The sequence below is a fragment of the Salvelinus sp. IW2-2015 genome, linkage group LG35 (genome assembly GCF_002910315.2).
Source record: "Salvelinus sp. IW2-2015 linkage group LG35, ASM291031v2, whole genome shotgun sequence".
NCBI classification, from domain to species: Eukaryota; Metazoa; Chordata; class Actinopteri; order Salmoniformes; family Salmonidae; genus Salvelinus; species Salvelinus sp. IW2-2015.
The window spans coordinates 15,177,332-15,200,833 of NC_036874.1; the positions used below are offsets into that span (position 1 = coordinate 15,177,332).

General features: G+C 43.7%; 1 protein-coding gene across 1 annotated transcript; it reads right to left on the bottom strand.

Annotated features, from left to right (window-relative positions):
* Positions 1-286: 286 nt before the first annotated feature.
* Positions 287-22,759, bottom strand: LOC111958532 (serine/threonine-protein kinase 40). Its single transcript, XM_023979782.2, has 11 exons — positions 22,538-22,759; positions 18,221-18,347; positions 17,786-17,871; positions 16,698-16,841; positions 15,427-15,657; positions 15,024-15,076; positions 7,427-7,542; positions 5,110-5,254; positions 4,529-4,648; positions 4,245-4,329; positions 287-607 (listed from the first exon to the last, which is right to left on the bottom strand). Exons 2-11 carry the CDS (start codon positions 18,336-18,338, stop codon positions 386-388), a joined length of 1,320 nt encoding a protein of 439 aa, XP_023835550.1. The 5' UTR covers positions 18,339-18,347; positions 22,538-22,759; the 3' UTR covers positions 287-385.
* Positions 22,760-23,502: the final 743 nt, after the last annotated feature.

Here is a 23,502-nt window from a genome sequence, read left to right on the forward strand (position 1 = left end):
GTCTGGTATCCCCCTGGCCTGTAAGACTCCATATGTGCCCATTGCTGGCTGAGAGAACCGTGTGTTTAAGATCAGTGGTGGGGGGTCAGTGGGAGCCTTTGGTTCAGATCTTCAGATTCTCCAGCCTTGCCATTCCTGTGCACACTGCCAACACCAAGACTTGAAGTGTGAAAACTATGAGAGGTTGTCAGGTGAGTGATCAGTTCTGGTGCCCCCTCCCCCCATGTCTGTTCCCACACCACCTAACTCACCACAGCTAGGGGCCTCTACTCAAGGGAGGGTCGTGCTGGGGCTAAGCTCCCACAGATATTCTCAGTTTTAGGGTACCTTCCCAACCCAACCCTTGTGTCCCTCACTCCACTTGTCAAGGCGATGAATGAAGGGGCTACTTCCGGAGAAAGCGCTGGGCCAGGATGGCGGCGTCCAGAGGGCTGACGGGCGTGGCATCGTGGCCCAGGCGCCGCACGGGCGGGATGGCGCCGAACTGGCGCTTGGTGAGGAAGCTGGCCTTGGCCTCATGAATAGTGTTCTTCTCCTCGGCCAGAAGCAGCTGCTGGCGCATGTAGTTCTCAAACTCGTACTGTGACGACTCCTCTGTCATTTTCACCTGGGATAGAGAGACAGAGATGCTTATTAGTTAGTTACACACTAGGTCGTGTTCATCAGGGCAGTGATTTTCAAACCTCTTCTCAGTGACCCCCAGACATTTTACAATTTTGTTATTGATTAGTTGACTCAAGTGTACTAGATCTGGTATAGCTCAAATACATGGAACATCTAGAGGTCCCTGAGGAAAGGTTTGAAAACCCCTGCATTAGGGCACATCATGGAAAATGTCTTAAAACATTTTGCAACAGAAAACTGAGCATTTTTTATTGGACCAGGTCTACCAAGTCCACATAGTCCCTTCCCAGTTTGTTCATTTTCTGTTTGGTGCCTACTGAACACGACCCTGCTGTTACACATAGATACTGTTACACAATGAACACAAGTTAGAGAGCCTGGTTAATGATCAAGAGATCAGCATCCTTGTCAAAACAGAGCTGATGAACCTACGTCACCAAGCTCATCGACGGGGCTGTAGCAGAGCAGGTTGAGAGCTTCCAGATCACCAACAAACTAACAATTTGCATCCTGTAGCTCTAACTCAAACGTTTTGGGACACTAAAGTCCATGGAGAATAAGAGCAGCTCCGCTCAGCTGCCCACTGCACTGAGGCTAGGTAACACCGTCACCACCAATAAATCCACGATAATCGAGAATTTCAATAAGCATTTCTCTAAAGCTGGCCATGCTTTCCTCCTGGCTACAACCCCGGCCAACAGCCCCACACCCCTCACTGCAACTTGCCCAAGCCTCCCCAGCTTCTCCTTCACCCAAATCCAGAGAGCAGATGTTCTGAAAGAGCTGCAAAACCTGGACTTGTACAAATCAGCTGGGCTAGACAATCTGGACCCTCTTTCTAAAATTATCCACCGCCAACCCCTATTACCAGTCTGTTCAACCTTTCTTTCGTATCGTACAAGATCCCTAAAAATTGGAAAACTGCCGCGGTCATCCCCCTCTTCAAAAGGGGGTGACACTCGACCCAAACTGTTATAGACCTATATCCATCCTGCCCTGCCTTTCTAAAGTCTTCGAAAGCCAAGTTAATAAACAGATCACTGACCATTTCGAATCCCACCGTACCTTCTCCGCTGTGGAATCCGGTTTCCGAGCTGGTCACGGTGCACCTCAGCCATGCTCAAGGTACTAAACGATATCATAACCGCTATCGATAAAAGAGTACTGTGCAGCCGTGTTCATTGACATGGCCAACGCTTTCGACTGTCAATCACCGTATTCTTATCGGCAGACTCAACAGCCTTGGTTTCTCAAACGGCTGCCTCGCCTGGTTCACCAACTACTTCTCAGATAGAGTTCAGGGTGTCAAATCGGAGGGCCTGTTGCCCGGACCTCTGGCAGTCTCTATGGGGGTACCACAGGGTTCAATTCTCGGGCCGACTATTCTCTGTATATATTAACGATGTCGCTCTTTCTGCGGGTGATTCCCTGATCCACCTCTACGCAGACGACACCATTCTGTATACATCTGGCCCTTCTTTGGACACTGTTAACAAACCTCCAAACGAGTTTCAATGCCATACAACACTCTTTCCGTGGTCTCCAACTGCTCTTAAATGCTAGTAAAACCAAATGCATGCTTTTCAACCGTTCGCTGCCCGCACCCGCCCGCCCGACTAGCATCACTACTCTGGACGGTTCTGACTTAGGTATTTGTAGTTGTCCACATATTCTAGGTGTCTGGCTGTAAACTCTCCTTCCAGACTCATATTAAACATCTCCAATCCAAAATTAAATCTAGAATCAGCTTCCTATTTCGCAACAAAGCCTCCTTCACTCACGCCGCCAAACATACCCTCGTAAAACTGACTATCCTACCGATCCTCGACTTCGGCGATGTCATTTACAAAAAAGCTTCCAATACTCTACTCAGCAAACTGGATGCAGTCTATCACAGTGCCATCCGTTTGGCCCTCGCTACATATTCGTCGCCAGATCCACTGGCTCCAGGTCATTTATAAGTCTTTGCTAGGTAAAACTCCGCCTTAACTCAACTCACTGGTCACGATATCAACACCCACCCGTAGCACGTGCTCCAGCAGGTATCTCTCACTGGTCGTCCCCAAAGCCAACAACTCCTTTGGCCGCCTTTCCTTACAGTTCTTTGCTGCCAATGACTGGAACGAATTGCAAAAATCGCAGAAGCTGGAGACTTATATTTCCCTCACTAACTTTAAACATCAGCTATCTGATCACTGCAGCTGTACATAACCCATCTGTAAATAGCCCACCCAATCTACCTACCTCATCCCCATATTGTTTTTATTTACTTTTCTGCTGTTTTGCACACCAGTATTTCTACTTGCACATCATCTGCTCATCTATCACTCCGGTGTTAATTTGCTAAACTGTAATTACTTCGCTACTATGGCCTATTTATTGCCTTACCTCACGCCATTTACACACACTGTATATAGACTTTCTTTTTTTCCCTATTGTGTTATTGACTGTACGCTTGTTTATTCCATGTGTAACTCTGTTGTTGTTTGTGTCGTACTGCTTTGCTTTATCTTGGCCAGGTCGCAGATGTAAATGAGAACTTGTTCTCAACTAGCCGACCTGGTTAAATAAAGGTAAAAAATATAATTAAAGGGTCCAAGCACACCGAGACAGTCGTGAAGCGGGCACGACAAATCCAATTCCCCCTCAGGAGACTGAAAAGATCTGGCATGGGTCCTCAGATCCTCAAGAGGTTCTACAGCTGCACCATCGAGAGCATCCTGACTGGCTGTATCGCTGCCTGGCACGGAAACTGCCTCCAACTCCAAGGCACTACAGAGTAGCGCGTATGGCCCAGTACATCATTGGGGCCAAGCTTCCTGCCATCCAGGACCTCTATACCAGGGGGTGTCAGAGGAAGGACCTAAAAATTGTCAAAGACTCCAGCCACCCTAGTCATAGACTGTTCTCTCTGCTGCCGCATGGCAAGCGGTACCAGAGCGCCAAGTCTAGGTCCAAGAGGCTTCTAAACAGCTTCTACCCCCCCAACCCATAAGCCTCCTGAACATCTAATCAAATGGCTACCCAGACTATATGTATTGCCTGCCCCGCCTTTTTAACCCCTGCTACTGTTATTATCTATGCAGTCACTTTAATAACTCTACCTACATGTACATTACCTCGACTAACCAGGGCCCCCGCACATTGACTCTGTACTGGTACCCCCTGTATATAGCCTCGCTATTGTTATTTTACTTCTGCTCTTTAATTTGTTAATTTTATTTCTTATTCTTATCATTTACTTTAACTGCATTGTTGGTTAGCATTGCTTGTAAGTAAGCATTTCACTGTAAGGGACCTGTTGTAGTCGGCACATATAATAAATCAAGTTTGGATTTGATTATACAGCTTTATAACTGAGAATTATGTCAAGCTATACTTGAAAACACTTTTGTATTTCTTACAACACCTTTAGATTTAAGAAATTTGGATTCAAATGTAATGAAAGTGCTAGCCTCATGGTGGCGCAGTGAGAACATCAAACACCAAGGCACCAGTCAATAAGAGAGGAGCATTTGGCTGTGTTCCCCAGAAGGCTTTGGGTGAGCTGAAGTTCTGAGGATTAGCCATGTGCTAATGCTAAAGGAGGATCAAGGGGTTGTTGGCCACAGGGATCTCACCTCCTGGAGATGCTCTGTGTGGCTGACCTGGTCATCGATGTCCGGTACAACCTGAAGAGGTCCGGTCAAAGAGGATACTGACTGCCTGCAAAGCGCACACACAAGTTTATCGACAGAGCAAGGGTTGACTGATGATTCTATTAATGCCACCAAGTTACACATCTTGATGGGATTAAAGATGATATTCTCACACCAGATGAGAATGCATTGTTGTTATGCACTTTTTAAACCACATCGGGCAATATTTACAGTTCTCTCCCTGTCCACCAAAGGGCGTGACTCACCATGAGGCAATAATGCCGCTGAGAGACTCCAGGACCTCGGCGGCGGTCAGCCTCTGCTGGGGGTCCAGCACCAGCAGCTTCCGTATAAGACACACAGTGTTCTCCGACACACGCCCGTCCCTGAGGAGAGAGAGGGAGGAAAGGGAAGAAGGACAGAGGGGGAATGGTTATATTTATGGCCGTCAACACCAGAAGGAGAAACTGTTGCATAATACCTAGGAGGAACCAATAAGAGAACGGTCCTCCATAGCTCAGTTGGTATAGTATAGCGTTTGCAAAGCCAGGATAGTGGGTTCGATTCCCAGGACCACCTGTATGTAAAATGCATGCATGCATGCATGACTAAGTCACTTCGGATAAAAGCATCTGCTAAACAGCATACATTACTATTAGTTCTAATAGTGTGTGGCTCAGAACTTAATTGATATTGGCAGACTTGCACCAAGTCCTTGAGTAGACCAACTGTCATGATATGCATCATTGTAGCAACTCTGTATGGGGTGCATGGAGTAATAATGCTTGTGTGGTTTGGTATGGGATGTGTGGTACTGTATTGGTGGGGGGGTTGTATGTTGACCTACTCTGGGATGGAGTACTCTGCAGCCTTGATCTTGCGGAATAGCTCCTGAGGTATGCTGTCGTAGAAGGGGAACTGGCCGTAGAGCATGGTGAACAGCACCACGCCAAGGGCCCACATGTCACTGGGCTTACCGTGGTACGGCCGGCCTGCAAAGGAAGACAATAGATTCATTTTTTTTAAAATTCACAAACTAGGTTTCAATACAAATGGCGACAGATTCTCATGCGAATCTTACATACATTTATTTTTATTTTTTTAAATAAATTAAAAGCATTTAAAAAAGAATGTGAATTTTCCCACCAAAGATGCGTTTCCATCAACAGGACTTGTTACAGATAAAAGGCTGTAAGTGATGACGTAGTGCACATAAAAATACCTTTTGCAGTTAAATACACATGTACCGAATAAAAAAAAAAGAAATACTGGCATGGGCACTCCAGCCAACATTGCTATCTGAGCGCTGTTGGCTAGAGAGCACGTATAGCCTACATGAGGTTATCGTTATGGGCAACAAAAAAAAAGTCAAACGGCAGCCAAGCATCGACTATCCATCCTGTCACCAGAATAAGACCCTTGATATTTATTGGAAAGCAGCATCAAGCTCATCACTACGCACTTTCACCACTCTGTGAAGTGCATCATTTATTTCATCTGTAGTCTAATAACCTGCATGCTTTTGTGACAAGTCATAGTGGGAAGACCACACGTCTTCGCCTGACTCCAAGTTTTCGATACGACGTTATTATATTCATTTGAGCATAAAAGCATTTCCACCAGCATCTCACTGACAAAAAGCTGAAATGTTTCGTCGACATTTTGAAAGTTCCCCAAAAAACATTTGTTGACAATACGAAAGTTTACCGTTTCCATTATGCCTGTCATTACATTTTGTATCCAACATATACTCGCATGAAAAGTTGATGGAAAACGGGTTCATGTTACGACATTTTGCAACTGAGAACATGACGCTTCTTTAAAAACATGTTTTGCATATACGCTTCCACATCATGTACGTACATGCACCAGTACAATCACACTATCGAATCTTAATTCAACCACAAACATTGTTTGTCGTTACTCTTCAACCCACTGTCCTCCTCCAGAACCACCCACAATATCTCATTAAATCAACCTCAGAATGAATGATTAACCAATTGGACACAGAAGAAGACAATGTGACTCGACACTCTCCAACTGCAGCTCTAGACTCATCTTTCCAAGAAATTCCCAACCGCAATCCCATTTGGCAATACCATACCTCCATTATGCTTAAACCTATCAAACAGTAAAGGCACGAGGAGTCAGAAGACAGTGATGTATGGGAGAACAAATGAGCATGGTGCTCTTCTTTACGACCAGAGGCAAGTGTTGTTATAAAGAGGTGGTCGGCAGTTGCTTGCTTCCCTCCCTCCGCCCATGGGGCAATAATGGTAATGCATTTGACACACACACATGGGGGGAGGGGTTGGGAGTAGTTTCCCTCTCGGTGAGTCATCAGTGTGACTCACCGGAGCTCAGTTTCATTGTTCTGTCTTCAACTTGTCATGTTCCGCTCATATATGCCTGGGTTCTGTTTTAAATGGAGAGAGGGGAAGAAGACACCATCCAAATCTGCTCGTTTCACACGTTTCCCCACCAATCGTGTCTAGACTGAAGGGCTGAGAATACTTTAAAACTGTGTGCACGAAGTGCGTGCACAAACTACCGAGTGATGGAATATTGTGTGCCGTCTCTGCAGCAAGTGATTAAACTAATAGCAAAATGTAGCACAGTACACGTTTGCAATAAACCCAAACAAAATCACCACCACATACCCTAACACGTAGCTTATCACGAGAGAACATCATGCAACTGAGATGATCAAGTCAATAAATGAAGAAAAGAAAATACCTTGAGAGATTTTCAGCCTTCACTAATGTTCCAAGTTTGCAAAATAGGCTATCGGTGTTGCCTAATAAACCGGAAATATCCAACGCAACAGTGGCCTGCCAAACATTACGCAAGCCTCCTGACTGACTCGCAGTTTCCCAGCTCGACCCAGATTAAACTAGGCTGACCCTTCCTTTCATATAACAGGAGCTTATCAGTCAAACCCCCACCAACACATTTCACAAATAACATGTGAGTTACCCTTGGAAATCAATAGGCCTACATGATTTGCATCCACTTGTTACATAAAGTAAGCATGGAGATATGGAAGTTTCAATTGAACTGTTATGTGATTGTGTTTGGCATCAGTCAGTAGCATTTGTGACAGACAGAGAACTTCCTTCTCCTTTCCCCTCTCATGCCATCTGTGTGTGTGCATGTCCTCTCACCACTCAGTACGTCAGGGCTGATGTAGGCTGGACTTCCTCGCTGGTCCTTCAGCAGGTCGTCCTCACTCACCAGGTGCTTGCCCAGACAGAAGTTGGTGATGGTAATCCGGTGGGTCCTAGGGTACACAGAGAGACACCAACACACACACACACACCAGGGTCATACTCAGTAGATACAAAAATGGAAGAAAACTGTCAGAAACTGTGTGAAAGAAATGCAGCACAGTATGCCCTAATGAATATGACCCAAGGAAACTGTACTCCACTTCCTGACTGTAAAAGTTTGCCTCGTCATGACAAAAAAAGTGTTTGGTAGGCCTGTGAGATACACGATGCTTCATGAAACTAAATCGATGCAGACTGACGTGGGAGGCGTAGTTCACTCACTGCTTAATTTGACTGCAGCACATTTAACTGTGCAAAGCATTAGACTCCTTAGCATTTCAAAAAAGAAAAGAAACCAGAAGTAGTTTCAAAAAAACACAAGACTATACGATCACAACCAGCAGTTGAAGGGACAACTCCAAACCAGGAGGACAGTGATATCTAGAGACAGGGTAAACTCCAGACAGTCTGGCACTCAAGCACCGTTGCTAGGGACATCATATTTTTCCTGTAGAAACATAGGCCTATCAGATGTTTGCATGAGCATCGTAGATAAACATGTGTGTGTGTGTGTGTGTGTGGGGGGGGGGGGTATGGCAGGTTTTAAATGTTAGGCCTTCGGACAGTAGAGAGAAACATGCAGAGAGAAAGAGGAAATAATAAAGGCTGCACTTTGACAAACATGTGAGTCAACCTGTGGTTTGGGCTAATTACCTCGATGACTAATCCTGCATGGAATTGAATTGACGAATGTGTATGCAAAGCACATAAGGAAAAGTGCACACACAAGCTTAAGTCCACCCACGCAACACATGCACAGGCTACACAAATCACAACTGCAATTTAGCGCCTTAGTCCACTCAAGTTCACCTTCTCACCCACATCCCCTTTCTCCAAGGACCGAGGTCAATGCAGCTTCCCCTATGCGCTCTCACTTTCACACTGTATGCGTTTCACATTCTGCTCACACAAAACAGAAGGCCACATTTAGGCTAAGGTTAATTCCTGTGAAAACATGCTTGCTAAAAATGCCACATTGTAAAAAAACATTTTTGAAGATGAAACAATTCTGTCTTGACAGTCTACCATCTGAGGAGGCTGTTCAAAATTTGCGCGCATGAGTTGTCTATAATGCAGTAGCCTTTTGAACTTCACAATGACAGGAAGCTGCGCTTGAAGGGCTCTMGATAAAAAGCTGCTTTATGAAGGGGGCCTTTCTTTCGCCTGCATGCATCACACAACTGCGGTTGCTATTCTTACTCCGTATCCTCTCACCATGAAAGAGATAGCATGTTCGCCTCGTGAGAGGGACCCTTAGGACTGGGTTGACCAGAAGAACCACACCGTCTCCGCTTTCTGGTCATGTGACCCCAGGAGACAGGAAACCAGAAACCTCCACATCCCTTGTGACTCCCCCCCCGTCCTGCCCAAAATAACCAGACTGATGGGAAAGGGGTTGAACATGGCATCCTCTGGCTCTACATGAAGCTCAAATAGCACAAAAAATGTTTTTACAAAAAAAAAAATACGAATTTCAGCAGGAGTGTCCCTCAAATTGATGCTAGATGTAATTGAGATTWAATTTTCAAAAAAACATTAGAACAGTGTGATGAGGTCAAGGATTTCCCTCAAACATTTTGGGATTTACCTGTGCATGACTAGTGTCCCATCAAAAACAATTTACAATATAAAAAAAGGTCAACTTTGCTTTCCAGTTTTAAACAGATGGACTACTTTTTCACTTATTTGTGAACCCCGCACCAGCCAAACCCTTTTTAAATTTGATTTGCGATGTTCATTTCCAGCATAAGCAAACTCCTGACAATGATACAGCACACTGAGCTTTGCAGGACAGGGAGAAGTTGGTGAAGGGAAGATTGTACAGGTGTAAACTAATCTTCAGCTCAGTCAGTGGGAATATATGCAGAGGCTGATGTCACCGTCAGTGGCAGCTGACAGAAGCATGATGACAAACAAGCACCTCACAGTCTAAAGACTGTGCAGAGACAGGYGAGAGAGACGGATTACCTGACAAGGAGGCTCAAGTCTAGTTTGCAATCAACCAAACCTAAAGTACACCCTCAACGTTAAGGTTCATTTAAGAATTACTAGCCTACAAACACCAGCTATTTAAAACAACTTGCAGGCAAAATGCAATAAGCCTCATTTCCATCAATTGCATGTGGATTAATGACATTAACCATGATGGAAACAGGAAATGCAGGTACCTTTATTATTGTCGGCAAGCAATGTTTGTCAAATTACATGCGAAATAACCGTGTAAACGCCTTTATGCACAAATAGTTATATAATAGCAATCATATCGAAGTAAACTTGGATTCATGCGATGATAGGCCCACACAACATAGCCTACCACTAGGACTGTGAAAAGCATGGAGTTTATTAGACAGATTAAATAAGTTATGAACTTCACCGGGTGGTGAAAGTGCACAGTGATCGAAGGTCAAATAAGGGGTGCTTACATTTGTCCTGTTTCACATGAACAAGTGTCTTGCATACCCTAAATCTGGGAGAGGCCGTTCTCCATCCATCTCTCCCCCATACTTTATGCATGCACATTCAGCGAGGACAAATGAAACCACGGAGAGCAAAGGCGAATGCCAAAAAAGGAAGACAATGAGAGGGAATGGAAGAAAGGAATCATGAGAAAACAGAAAGGAGTAAAGAGCAAAGAGTTTGTGAAAAAAAAAAAAGCTTCTGACAGAGCAGAGCGAGGGAGGGAGGGAGGGAGGGAGGGAAAGTAAATAGAGTGCTGAGTGTGTGTGTGTGTGTGTGAGAGAGAGAGACATGTGTGTCCATGGTGAGTCAGCCCTGAGCTATGGAGGGCCTTTGGCAGGCCTCTCCTTTTGTCTCCAGCTGGGACAAAGTGTTCTACTCGTCTGCTCTGTTCCGTGCAGCAGCCCCACCGGGCCAAAACAAAACACTTTGTTTCATCACCACTACGGCTGCCGAATGGTGCTCACTAGGGATGCGCGATTAATCTACTTTTAATCTAAAATTGCAATAYTGACATCCACAATATCTATATCGCAAGAGGCTGCGATATCGTTCTAGATTCACTATAGATGGGTTAGCTGACAACGTCAGGAAAACGATGTGCGCGATTCCATGGTGCAGAAGTCAGCGCGTTGTTGAGATTCTGCATGGCCAAATTTTGCTAGAAAGAATTGACAAGAAACTGCCATGTGGGGAATCATAAGTGGMWCRTTWCATCTTATTGATACAATGCCTTGTTTTGAAGTGTTGACTGATTTCATGTSAATGCTAATAAGGCAAAAATTCACAAGCTAGCTAACCAATAACTAACAATGTATTTGAGAGACAAGTGCTCATTGTGCAAAATGTACACTACCGTTCAAAAGTTGGGTCACTTAGAAATGTCCTTGTTTTTGAAAGAAAAGCACATTTGTTGTCCATTAAAATAACATCAAATTTATCAGAAATAGAGTGCAGACATTGTTAATGTTGTAAATGACTATTGTAGCTGGAAATAGCAGATGTTTAATGTAATATCTACATAGGCATACAGAGGCCCAATATCAGCAACCATCAGACCTCTGTTCCAATGGCACGTCGTGTTTGATAATCTAAGTTGATCATTTTAAAAGGCTAGTTAATCATTCGAAAACCCTTTTGCAATTATGTTAGCACAGCTGAAAACTATTGTTCTGATTAAAGAAGCAATAAAACTAGCCTTCTTTAGACTAGTTGAGTGTCTGGAACATGAGCATTTGTGGGTTCGATTACAAGCTCAAAATGACCAGAAACAAAKAACTTTCTTCTGAAACTCAGTCTATTATTGTTCTGAGAAATGAAGGCTATACCATGCGAGAAATTGCCAAGAAACTGAAGATCTCATACAACGCTGTGTACTACTCCCTTCACAGAACAGCACAAACTGGCTCTAACCAGACTAGAAAGTGGGAGGCCCCGGTGAGCAATTGAGCAAGAGGACAAGTACATTAGAGTGACTAGTTTAAGAAACAGATGGGCACTAGTATTTAGATATGAATGTGTATGCATGAATGAAACTCATTCAGACCCATGAATATGCCACTTTCCCGTTGTTTAACCCTCCTGTTRTGTTGCGGGTCAATTTTACCAATTTCTACTTTTGAGTTGCCTGAAATACTAATTAACCTCTTTCTCCATGAAATTCAATGRCTTTTCTCATTTAGGGTCATGRACCTAACTTCAAAATGTGCATACACTGATGTGTTGGGGAATGTCTGTGCAGATTTTGTATACAAACAAAATGTGGGTCATTTTGACCCGGAGGCTTTCATRTGTATCGATATTCACACAGGTCCAAAATAAACAAAGTGTCTTTGATGGATTCTGCCTTGACTGGTTCTGGTTGCACTATAATTATGTTTGGGTGAAAAGGAGTTGCCCAAACTTCTCAGTGCGAGAGCAGCAGATCTGACAGAGACAGTCAAAAATGAGCTCCAAAAGATTCAGTCAATGAAGCCTCATCACAAATTCTGAACTGCGAAATAGAAGAGGTTTCAGCGATTGGATCATCAACAGCATTGTCCTCCTGATTGTGAATTTTTCTTTGGTGAAGACGATTCAGAGGAGTCTGCCATACCATCCCCTCCATCAGATGAGAGCGCATGCAACAACCATCATCCAGAGAAGAGAGGACATGAAGTCTAAAGACAGTAATATAGAATGGTCACTGTCACCACAACAAAGGTAGACTGTCAGCTTCCAACGTAATCAAAATTGTTCCAGGGCCTACACGATTTGCTCTGCCCCTCTCGCCAAGACAGTAAAACCAATCACACTCACAAACAAGCAAACAGAAAATGCTTGTTTGTGAGTGATATTTTCAACAAMTAGTTCTTAAAATATAGTTTTTGAAATCAAATGTTCTTGTATTTCTTTCTGAAAGATCTGACAAGACAAAATAAAGTTGTCTTTTTTTACTTGGTTCTTTGAATGTCTTGTGTGTTTAAACTGTGCGGGTCAATCTGACCCATACCACAATGGACAATTTTTTTCAGAAAAGCACAAGGTTTAATTATCTTGTTTGCTAGCTAGACAGCTGCATACAGGTAAGTTATAGCTAGCTAGCTAAGATGGCCAGTTGCATTCTGTAGTTAACGTTGATTGCTGATGTGCAAAGCCAGGACAATAATGTGTTTATCAGTTTGTTATGTTTAACTAGCTTGCTAACGAAAATAGCCACTGTGGAGCAAGCTAATCAAACCCCAAGTTAAGTGACAGGCACAGATTAAATGGCTAAATAGCTAGCCATCGACATGTTCAACTAGTTGACTAGCTAGATTAATAYTAGCCTTGTTTAGAATCCGAGAGTGAAATAGTTACACACTCGTCTCTAACATGTAGGCTCAGCATTCCCGAACAGTCCCATTAAAAGTCAGAATATTACAAACTTAATTTCAATTTAGGGACATCGGTGGACAACCAGTAATCTATGTCAGAGGTAATTTGATACAAAATATCCACAGGGAAGTGTTATCAACCCAACCTTTAGTACACTGGTCTGTATTTCCAGTTGTTATTTTCAATACTGATGCAATTCGCACATGACAAACACTTGAAAAATATGRCCAAGCCTAACTAAACGGYAAACACTTCCAGCTGATTGCGAGGAAACGTGTGTCAGACGACTACATTTCGGTTACATTCGGCTATTGTTAATACAAGCGACAAACTACCGGCACCGCAAAGACTCAGGTAAACATCACTATCCTGTGGACACCCCATCTCTACCTCCCATCAACAGCAAGTACAACCGGTAAAGTGGAAATATCATTTCAGTCAACATACTGGCTTGTAGAAAATATTGCATTGTTTTTTAGAGTGACTTCTGTCAGACAATTKTTTTTCTCTCAATGGAGTAACCATGGCATTTAGGCAAGATGAATACCATGTACATCTAGCCTGCTGGTAATGATGAAGTTAAACGTTTGCTAATTATTAGCTAGTTATCTTGTAATGTCTGCATTGCCATTGTTTGGCTGGATACAGGTTGAGTGTATACAGGGCATTTTAGTAACAGGCAATAACAAGCTATAGGAGATTAATTCACACATTTTCTTTACCTATTTTTCTGGAWTTTGTYTTTCAGCATGAACCTGCTCTCCCCACAAGTGTAAGGAGATGAACAAACACTTTTTCTTGGTACTTGAGCTTATTGCTTGTGGTTCAAAGAATGTTATTGCTGGTATGCAAGGTTTTAATGCCATGTCTATTTTTGTCTGCCTTTCTCCTTCACAGCTTAAATTGTCTGGAGCCTGGTGTTCTGGCCAAGGACCTTTCACACTGATGGAACTTGCTATCAGCTGCTGCGCAACGATGATGTCCTTCCTCCCAGAGATGAGCAAGCATCCATTGGATTGGACACWACCCAGAAAACATATTTGAGAAGATCAGGACTATTGCAATGAAAAAGGCCATGGACATTACATGCCCTGCTCCAAAGGGCAAGACAGAAATACGTTCAGTTTGTTCATATCATAACCTRAACCAAAGTCACTCAAAGGATMTCATGATAAAAGCCTAGGTGGTGTTTAACCTACACCCTTGTGTTAAGTTTCTCATTTTAGGCTACTACCTTTGGCACTTGGAAGTTAAACTATTTTAATCTTGAAACATTTTCAGTTCTTTAAGAGATGGTTGGGTCTAAGGCTTAACGGTGTAAACAAAGAGCAACATTTGTAGTTCTTCAATGTGAAAGGTTCTTTATTATACAACAATAGGCAATTTAATACTGTTAATGGGTTTGCCTAATGGGTGAACTTGGTGAGATATGTACAGCGAAATCATTTTTGGTGAAAGTATTCCTTTTCTAAATATACGTTTCGCAAGGATTAATGTGGAGCACGTGTGAAAAATCGCAGCTAAATGTTTGAATGCCCCTTTCTCTTAAATGGGATAAGTTTATTAACTTTTAAAAGCAGCATTACTTCCCATGTTTTCTCCAACTACAGTGTATGATGTACCATTTTGAAGCTCTGAGTCTGTACTTTTACCCAACGGAAGAAAAAAAACACAAACTTCAAATTTTGGAACATAGGACTGAAAATAGATTTTGTGGGGGGGGGGGGGGCATTATGGATAAGGAGCTGGCTGAATTCTGCAGGGCCCATCAGATTCACGGCAGCACAGCACTGTGACCTGATGTGCACCCGAGCCAGAGTTCCAACCATGTGCAGTTCCACCCCCCCTCTCTCCTAGAGAGCGCAGAGGGCACGTTCTTCACTCTCTTTTCTCACTAGGTTCCTATCATTGCCTTCCAAAACCCGACCGCAGGGAATGATTCACTGACTCGTACGAGAGAGAAAGAGGGGTGAAGGGGGACTGGGCTGGGAGATCTGTCTCTTCCTTGAGGTTAAGGACTTGACCCTGCTCGGGTTGAAGGCCAGTTGCACACCGTACACAACTGGATGGGGCCTCTCGCATGGCTGAACCAAATATGAAAGCGTGACTGAGTCCTTACCGTTTGTTCAGCACCATGTTTCCAAGCTTCAGGTCTCGGTGCACAATGTTTTTCTGCAGGGTGAGAGAGGTAGAGACGGATTAGATTTGTCACCGTCAGACGGTTGTTGAATGAAGCACTGGAACAAAAGCAACTCAAGTCAATGCTGTTACTGCTCTATAGGAGCGGTTTAGCTTGGACGACTCATCGGAGGGGCGAAACGGCCTAAATTGTTTCGAAACAGCCTAAATCCAAACAGCTACATTGTAGTCGGACTGAGTTGAATCACTGAATCTACAAATCGCCTCGCATTCCAAATAATTAGGCATACGCATTGTGATCATGATTAGAGATTCCGCGCCTCGTCTTCCTCAAATAGGTCCTCTTAGAAAGGTGCTGTACGTGTTTTGTTGGTTGGACTCACCTTGTGCAGGGCCTCSACCACGCGCACCACGTCGTAGAAGATGACGATGGCCTCGCGCTCGCTCAGCCGCTTCTCCTTGATGACGTAGTGCTGCAGGTTGATGAGGTCCGCAGTCTTGTCGCTGAAGTCGTGCGCACAGAGGCAGTCCAGCACCAGGCAGATCCGCTTCTTCATCCGGCGTACCTTGCCATTGTTGGCCTCCGGGTCCTCCACAATCTCGTACGCCCGGTCCTAAAGTGGACAGGGGAGAGAGACCGTATCCTTTATCTGTGCGCGTTACGATCTGTTGGTATGGGTAGTGTTCAGTAAGCACAAACAAAAGGCCACAAAACAGAATTAAATGTGCTTGTCCAATAAAACCTTGTTTTTTTATTGCAAAACATTTTGCTACGTGTGCCCTAAACAATACAACTCTGGGGCATCTCTTTAGAAGCATGTAAGAAGGAACATAAATTCGGACAAAAGACATGACAATTGAACGGCTTCCATTGCCGAGTGAAATTGCAGTCTGACGATGAGCTATGAGAGAGAGAACAGTGGAGGAGATGACAGGGCTCAGTGATCTGTGCACAACCATCCCATATCCAATGTGAATAGGACACATTCACCTCTACTGAGCCTGGGGGGGGGGGTTTGAGATGAATAACCTCATGTCGAGCCACCGTCCCCAGCTGATCCCCATTGGTATTGGTTTGTCCAGATTTAGATGGCTGGGCCTCAAGGCTTTCCWGAGACAAATCATTATTAACTGGCCCTCTTGGAGACGGAACTATAATAAACCAATCAATAGCGTTGTAGCCTTGAATGAATCATGCCGCACGGCTCAATGTAGCTATTCTAGGAAGAGCGCGACGAGGAGGAGGAATAGGGTTGTGAAAGAGAGAGGCGGCAGAGGGAACAATAACAAAGTTATAAAGAAATGGGAAGGGCTGAGTCACTGTGTGAGTGGTCGACTGGGAAAGTGATGGCTTGAAGAAAAAGGTGCTTCAATATTTCTATGGAAGTGTCTCTAAGCTCAACTGGACTGGGACTGTGCAGTGTGGTTGGTAGGTAGGTAGGGGGCTTGAATATAATGTTTTTCCCTGAAGGGGTGTCTTTGGGAGGCTGGTAGAAAACTATGCAAGTCTCTCATCAGAAAGAATAATGTACAATCACAGTAATTCAGTACAGGTCTGTGAAGTTCTCATCATTGAAAGACATTACAAAGGGCTGCAGCACCAAGCGATGTACCTGAAAGTTTGTGACGCACCAAGTAAACTCCTGCTATTTACCTGGAACAGGCCATGGTGGTGCACCACTCCGTCCTGGTTATGGAGCAGCGAGAGAAGGGAGTACTCGGTGTGCAGCAGCATCTTCCCCTGCCTCTCCTCCTGGGTCTCTGTGGCCGCGTCTGCCCGCTCCTCCAGCGTCAGGATCTACAACAGARAGCAGCAGCAAGGTTGTGTTCATTTGGCACCAAAAAGTAGAAAACTGACTTAAACAGGCAGGGCCGACCTAGATTTCTCCAATAAGAAAGTTTGTTTTTTTGTTTCCCATTGTGAAACATCTTGCTACGGTGTCACCTAATGAATTCGAACCCGAGGTCACGAGCACAGACGCTCTGGGACTGGGAAGAAATCCCTGAACCACATGGAGTCGTCACCCCTACAACAATGCCTAAAGATGTACCATAACAGCTGACGCCAGCAGCTGATCTAGGCCTTGGGAAAGAATTTAGGAAGATGGGGGAGGTTGAGAGCCAGAGGGGACAAAACAGGCCTGCATATTTGGCACATCAAATCAAATTGTATTTGTCACACGCGCCGAATACAACAGGTGTAGACCTTACAGTGAAATGCTTACTTACAAGCCCTTGACCAACAATGCAGTTTTCAGAAAAGAAGTATTGACTAAAATAAAACAATGTTTTTTCATGCTGGTTTCATTTTAATCCTTCCGCAAAAACATGTCCCTACATGCTACGGTCAACACACTCAGGAGACACTGAAGGGGGGGGGGGGGGGAGACTTTGCACGGGGGCTTAGCACTTTTGGGACCCGAGGCAGGGTGCCACCTTTTCGCTCTTCCTCCACCTACAAACACCTTGAGTGTAAAACAGATTATTGGATTGCCCCAATAAACAAATTGCCTCTACAGTTTGTCTTCCGCCTAAGCAAGCGCAGGCTGCTGCACTGAAATAGGGCCGTAAAGGAATAACTGAACACTAACAAAGACGTCTGTTTTGGAAGGTCAAAGTTCAAAAGKCTATTGGGACACTGTAGCTAACTAGCTATTGTTTGAAGAGACTCATTAATCTCCATCGAACAGTGAAATTAGATCATTCAAAAGAAACAGATAGTGAGAGAGTGTATCCACTCACTTTTAGCTGGTAGAAGTCATCCGTCCCATCCTTCCTGGCCAGACACTGCACTATGCTTGGCACGGGCGAGTTCCCCAAACGAGGCCCTGTAAGGAAGAAGTGGCAACAGCTGCATGACCAAAAGGTAAGGAGAGTGTGTKGCCTAATGCAAACCATTAGGAGGCATGCAAACTTCAACACCCCTAACATAATCTAGCAGACAGCAGAAGCCTTATGCTAACATTTCACAACATTTACAGTACACATTTCCTGAAAAGATTGAAGAAACTCTGCGGAATAGATTCTGAGCCATCTACCCAAAGTCAAATTCTTCACATTCTTGCCTCAAGCTAACTGAATCCCCCCCCCACCTCTTTCCTAGTTTCCTGGGCAAACACACAGTTGTAAGAGGCCAACGTTACCCCTTTTTGCCCCTGAGTAAACCCCATCGCTTACCCAGGATGAAGGGACCTGCCCTCTTCGCGTTGCTTCCAGCGATTCCAGGACAGAGGAGCTTGTTGGCCCTGCCTGAAGTCTCCCCGGCCCCCCTCTCCAAAGAGCGCCGCTTAGACATGCTAGAGCTCTGCAGGAAGAACACAGCAACAAAAAGCTAATCGGATAACATCAGATCAAGATAGGCATGTTAAGTGGTGTAGGACAGAAATGTGACCACAAGGTAGCAAAACTCTCAAACTAACTGATACAGTCTTGGTGTTATTCCAGGCCACTAGCAAAATAACCATATTGAGTTGCATAATTAAACGGCTAAGATTCTGACAAATTCTACCAACGTGTCATACAGTAGAAAATTCTCAATAATACCTGAAACTGCATGACTATACATGGGGTCTCTCCGAAAGTTCGAGACTAGACTAATGCAGCAGACTGTCCGTCTTGTGGTATGAGAGAGGAGAGGGTTTAACCCCTCCCAACCACTTTAGAAAACCCTTCCCACAAGTTTACCAACACCGTGTGAATGGCTAGCCATTATAGGGTCATTCAGATGTTGTCTCTGGTGAGAAAGATGACACCTCAGCTTTAATCCTCAATGTGGCATGCAAACTAAACATCCATGTGCTCACATTGAATGACAAATGCCTTGATGCAGAACGCAGAACGCAGTAGGATGACTGCAACATCAAATCCTGCAAGGGTGAAATGCTAAAGATGGTAAAATATGTATTAGGCTAGGCTGAATGCCATTTTGTGCATACATGCTTTTTCATGCTGGTTTCATTTTATCCTTCGCAATTACTTTCTGGAAATCCTGCAGCGGCTTTAAGGACCTCTATCAGAAAGGAAGGCCCGGAAAATCGTTCAAGACTCCAGCCACTGTTCGCTCTGCTTCCACATGGCAAGTGGTACCGGTGCATCAAAGCTGACATAAACAGGCTCCTGAACAGCTTCTATACCCAAGCCATAAGACTGCTAAATAGCTAACAGAATGGCTACAAGGACTGACTTTGAGTTGACCCTTTTATTTTTTACACTGTCTATGCACTCACAGGACTCTCCAACACACACATTCATACTGAAGCCACACACATGCACTCATCATTTATGCTGCTGCTACTCTGTTAATCATATATCCTGATGCCTAATCACCTTACCCCTATACATATCTAACTATCACTCCAGTATCCCTGCACATTGTAAATATGGTTTTGGAACTGACTGTGTGCGTATACATTTACATTTAACTGACTGGCTTATTTACAATGACGGCCCCTGGGGAACAGTGGGTTAACTGCCTTGTTCAGAGGCAAAACGACAGATTTTTACATTGTCAGCTTGGGGATTCGATCCAGCAACCTTTCGATTACAGGCCAAAAGATCTAACCACTAGGCTACCTGCCGCCCCATATATAGTTTCTACCTTTGTGTTCTTATTTCTGTTATTTTTAGTACTACATTGATTACTGCATTGTTGGGTTTACAGCTAGCAAGAAAGGCATTTCACTGTATTAGTGCACGCGACATTAAAACTTGAAAACTCAATCTGCACTGGTTTGTGATTCTCTAAATCTGTGGTGAGTTATAACCATTGACAGTAAAATGCTACGACTTCCTCTCAGAAGACAGTTTCCCATAAAAAGGTTGGGCTCATTGCTTTTTTCATGACCGAAAAATAAATAGCAACCCTACCGTTTCCGATAAGGAAGTGAAGGCACATGTCAGGGGAACCTGTGTGTGATATCTACTTACAGTAACATGCCAACCTTTATAAAAACCTATGGTATTCTATCTTTGAGAGGTATATGCTTTGTTTGCTGCCTGCTGATAAGGAGTCCCTAAGCGATGAAACGCGCTCTGGTTCCCATAACAGAACCAACTGGAGGAGAGTGAATCACTTGGTTCAGTCGCCCCAGGGTTACCATGGACTAGGCRTTTGTCAGAAATGCTAAAAATGTCAGAGGGATGACACCAATAAGAGTGTAAACTGAAACATGTCCCAGGGTGTAAAAAGAGGACATCGTTTCAGAGCGAAAACAACGTGAGAATTTCTGTAGTGAAACTGCAGCACAAAGATGGTAGGTCAATGTGCCTAAAGACAGCATTGTGGTGACCGTAGATCTTTAGTGGACACATGCCAGTACAAGCTCAACCCTACTAGAGACGTTCCAGAGAGAGATGATTCGGGCTGATAAAAGTGGGAACAGAGGGCAATAACAACGCATTTGAATAACCTGCATGAGAGTAGATGTTGGAAACTGACACACACCCAAAACACGCAAAGCATACATTACAGGCAACACTAGTCAAAATGCTCACACATTAGCCAACACAGCAAACCCACAGAAAACAAGACATCTTTCCATTTTGAAACTGTTCCACCATGGGCCACACAGTTTGGCTCTGGTGAGGACAGGACAGTTTGCAGAAGTCAGCGGGCCTACACAAATTCTCACTTCTATGAGGATTTTTTCAAATCTCAAACAGCAGACAGTGTCAAAATCATGTCTCTCGCCTGTCTGTCGCCATCTCAACCAGTAATCAATCACCCAGGGAGCCTTATGAACAGTTCTTTTCATAGTCAAATGTGCAACTGCTGGAGAGCAGCATACTCAATTACCATACTATTTATTTACACACGTTATCTAAACTAAATGTTAGCCATTGCAATTTGCAAAGATGGAATAGTACACAGGGTATGCTGCTAAAATGACTGTCCAACAAGAGAACTATTACAAACAGCACCTGTCGGGTCTGATTCAGATTTCTACAAGAGCACTGTACTGCCCTAAAACCATGTGACAAAACAATTACCTTTCTGTAATGCATGCACCTTAGGCTTGCCTGAAATGGGCAGCTCACAACTTGACTTCAGATTAGTTTGGCATTTGATGAATGTAAGCAAATTACCAATAGTTCAAGAACCAAAGGTCAAACCACCCGAGGAAAGCACAATGATTGGCAAGWATAACTTCAGTGCAATGGCATGCTAAGATGCAGTCTTATCTGATGATGACTGTACTGAGAGAGATTAGGAACATAGCCTACTGAATCATATCAGACAAAAGGCACCAGAGAGACAATATCCCACGCCATCCACGGGAACATGCGCTCTTTAAATAGAGCTAGAGAGCGCACACACACGGCCGCGATAGGTGACCGGAGATCCACCCACGTCCTATTATAGCGGCATGAATCATGCATTCCACAGTGTTCTGTTGCAAAACAAAATAATTAGCTAAAAGCACTAGTTAAAGGAGCCAACCCTAAATAAATCTTACAGAACCAAATATCATTTTTACACATTCATACCTGGAACCTAGGCTATATCCTGATAAATAATAGTCCAAGCTACCACAATGTTGTCAGAGGAGATGATTTTTAGGTTGCACTAGTCAATCACCCTCTAAATATATATTGSACATCATGATAAAGATGCCCATTACGAGCTAGCTAGGTTTTTTGATGTACCTGGATGAAAGCTCAGCCTTCAGCGCTCTGGTTACCTACCATCTTGCAGCTGGCCTATTGTTACATTTTGAATGCCCTTAGCCATACAAGGTCACCAAAAATAACTAGAGAGAGGAATGACGACAGAATGTTGCAAGGTGGTGTTAGTTGCAACATTGTATCAGGCTATCATGTAAGACAAATGAAAAAGAACACGCATCGCAGGGATGCAATCCTGCAAGTGTAGTGTACACGACCCCTTTTGACTCCTACAACAGACACTAGTGCCGACAATCACCATTTGTCCTCAAGCCTTTGAGCCATCCCGATCTTATGTCATGACATGAGTAAAATCTAACTAGATACCATTTATAGTACCGACTGAACGACAACCCAGAAGCGTTTCCAAACGAAACGAGCCCCACGCCCAAACGCAATGTTGTAGCAAAATAAGTTTGTAAATGAATAGGAATTAGTAAAACACCGCGCATGTACGGTGTGTGGGAACAGTGGGTATGTTAATTACAAAACAATGTACGATAATCGGCGTCATTAAAGCTATGCTAGGTAACGTTAGCTAAATCTGATACGTTCCATTTGTTACGAACAACCCAAAGCTAGCGCGAACTACAACAATACACGCCGTTCACACATAGGAACAACCCCAATGACAAATATGCATGGTATTTGTGGAAATACATTTGTTCAGTTTCAATTTACCCATTGTCTGCTAAACAACACATTGCGCAGATTGGGGAGGCCATTTAAACAAAGTACATGCTAGCTAGGTACTACTAACGTTACTACCGCTAGAGCAAACTCGTTCGCCACCTCGCTCACTCAGGTCTTTTTTCTTTATCAACAACTTACCTCGAGCTGAAAACGCCGAGGAAAGTCTGTGTTGTATTGCTACAGCATGAACATTTCTTTAAACGTATTTGTTCGGTGCATACGCAGTTGGTCACCCCCAACGAAAGGAGACCGTATATGGAGGGTTGATATCGCGCTATGTTTGTTTTAGCCACTATTACCGAAATGACCACTCAGCAACAGCTTCCATTCGTCAGCTTTCTGATCGCATCTTTCCATAGCAGCGCCACCTGACAACGGAAATGACGCAAATTGAATGACTGACAGACTTGCTCAGCCAATAAAAATAAAAAGATAATTTGATTTAGTAATTTTGCAGATGCAGCTGATTGATTAAGAATTTGATGAAATGTGTTTAATAATAGGACTAGGAATGACATAACGTTGAGCAGAGGTGCAGTGCCCAACTATGTGTCCAATTCAATTCGATATAGTTTCAAAATGCACACATGATTTTACAACACTGTTATACAAAGATGAAAAAGTAAAATATGAGCTTGGAGGAAAATATTGCATCCATTCAACTAGTCGGTGGCAACAAAAAGTCCAGCATTACACTCCATTCTCATGCTGTGATAGCTTTGTGCTTTAGTAAAATTCTAACATTATATCCTTGATTGCTAACAATTCCTCCATTCACGAGAAAGGATCTAGCAAGTGAGAGGAAAGCCGCTTGAGAATGAAATTGGCTACAATAACTTTATACTCCTTGCATTATCCTCATCTCAGATGGATAACAGGCTTTTGGTTTAACTCCCAAACATATCTACACCTTCATTCTAATGCATGCCTATCTTACATATCGTACATATTGTACGAGATCATTTGAATATTATACAGTTATACATACAGTACGTGTATTTGATTGATTAGCAATCTTATAAGCATAAATGAAAGGTGTAGATTCACTCTGAAAAAAGAATAGTTCCATGTGTCTGAAATGTGCTCCCTTTCCTCCCTTACCT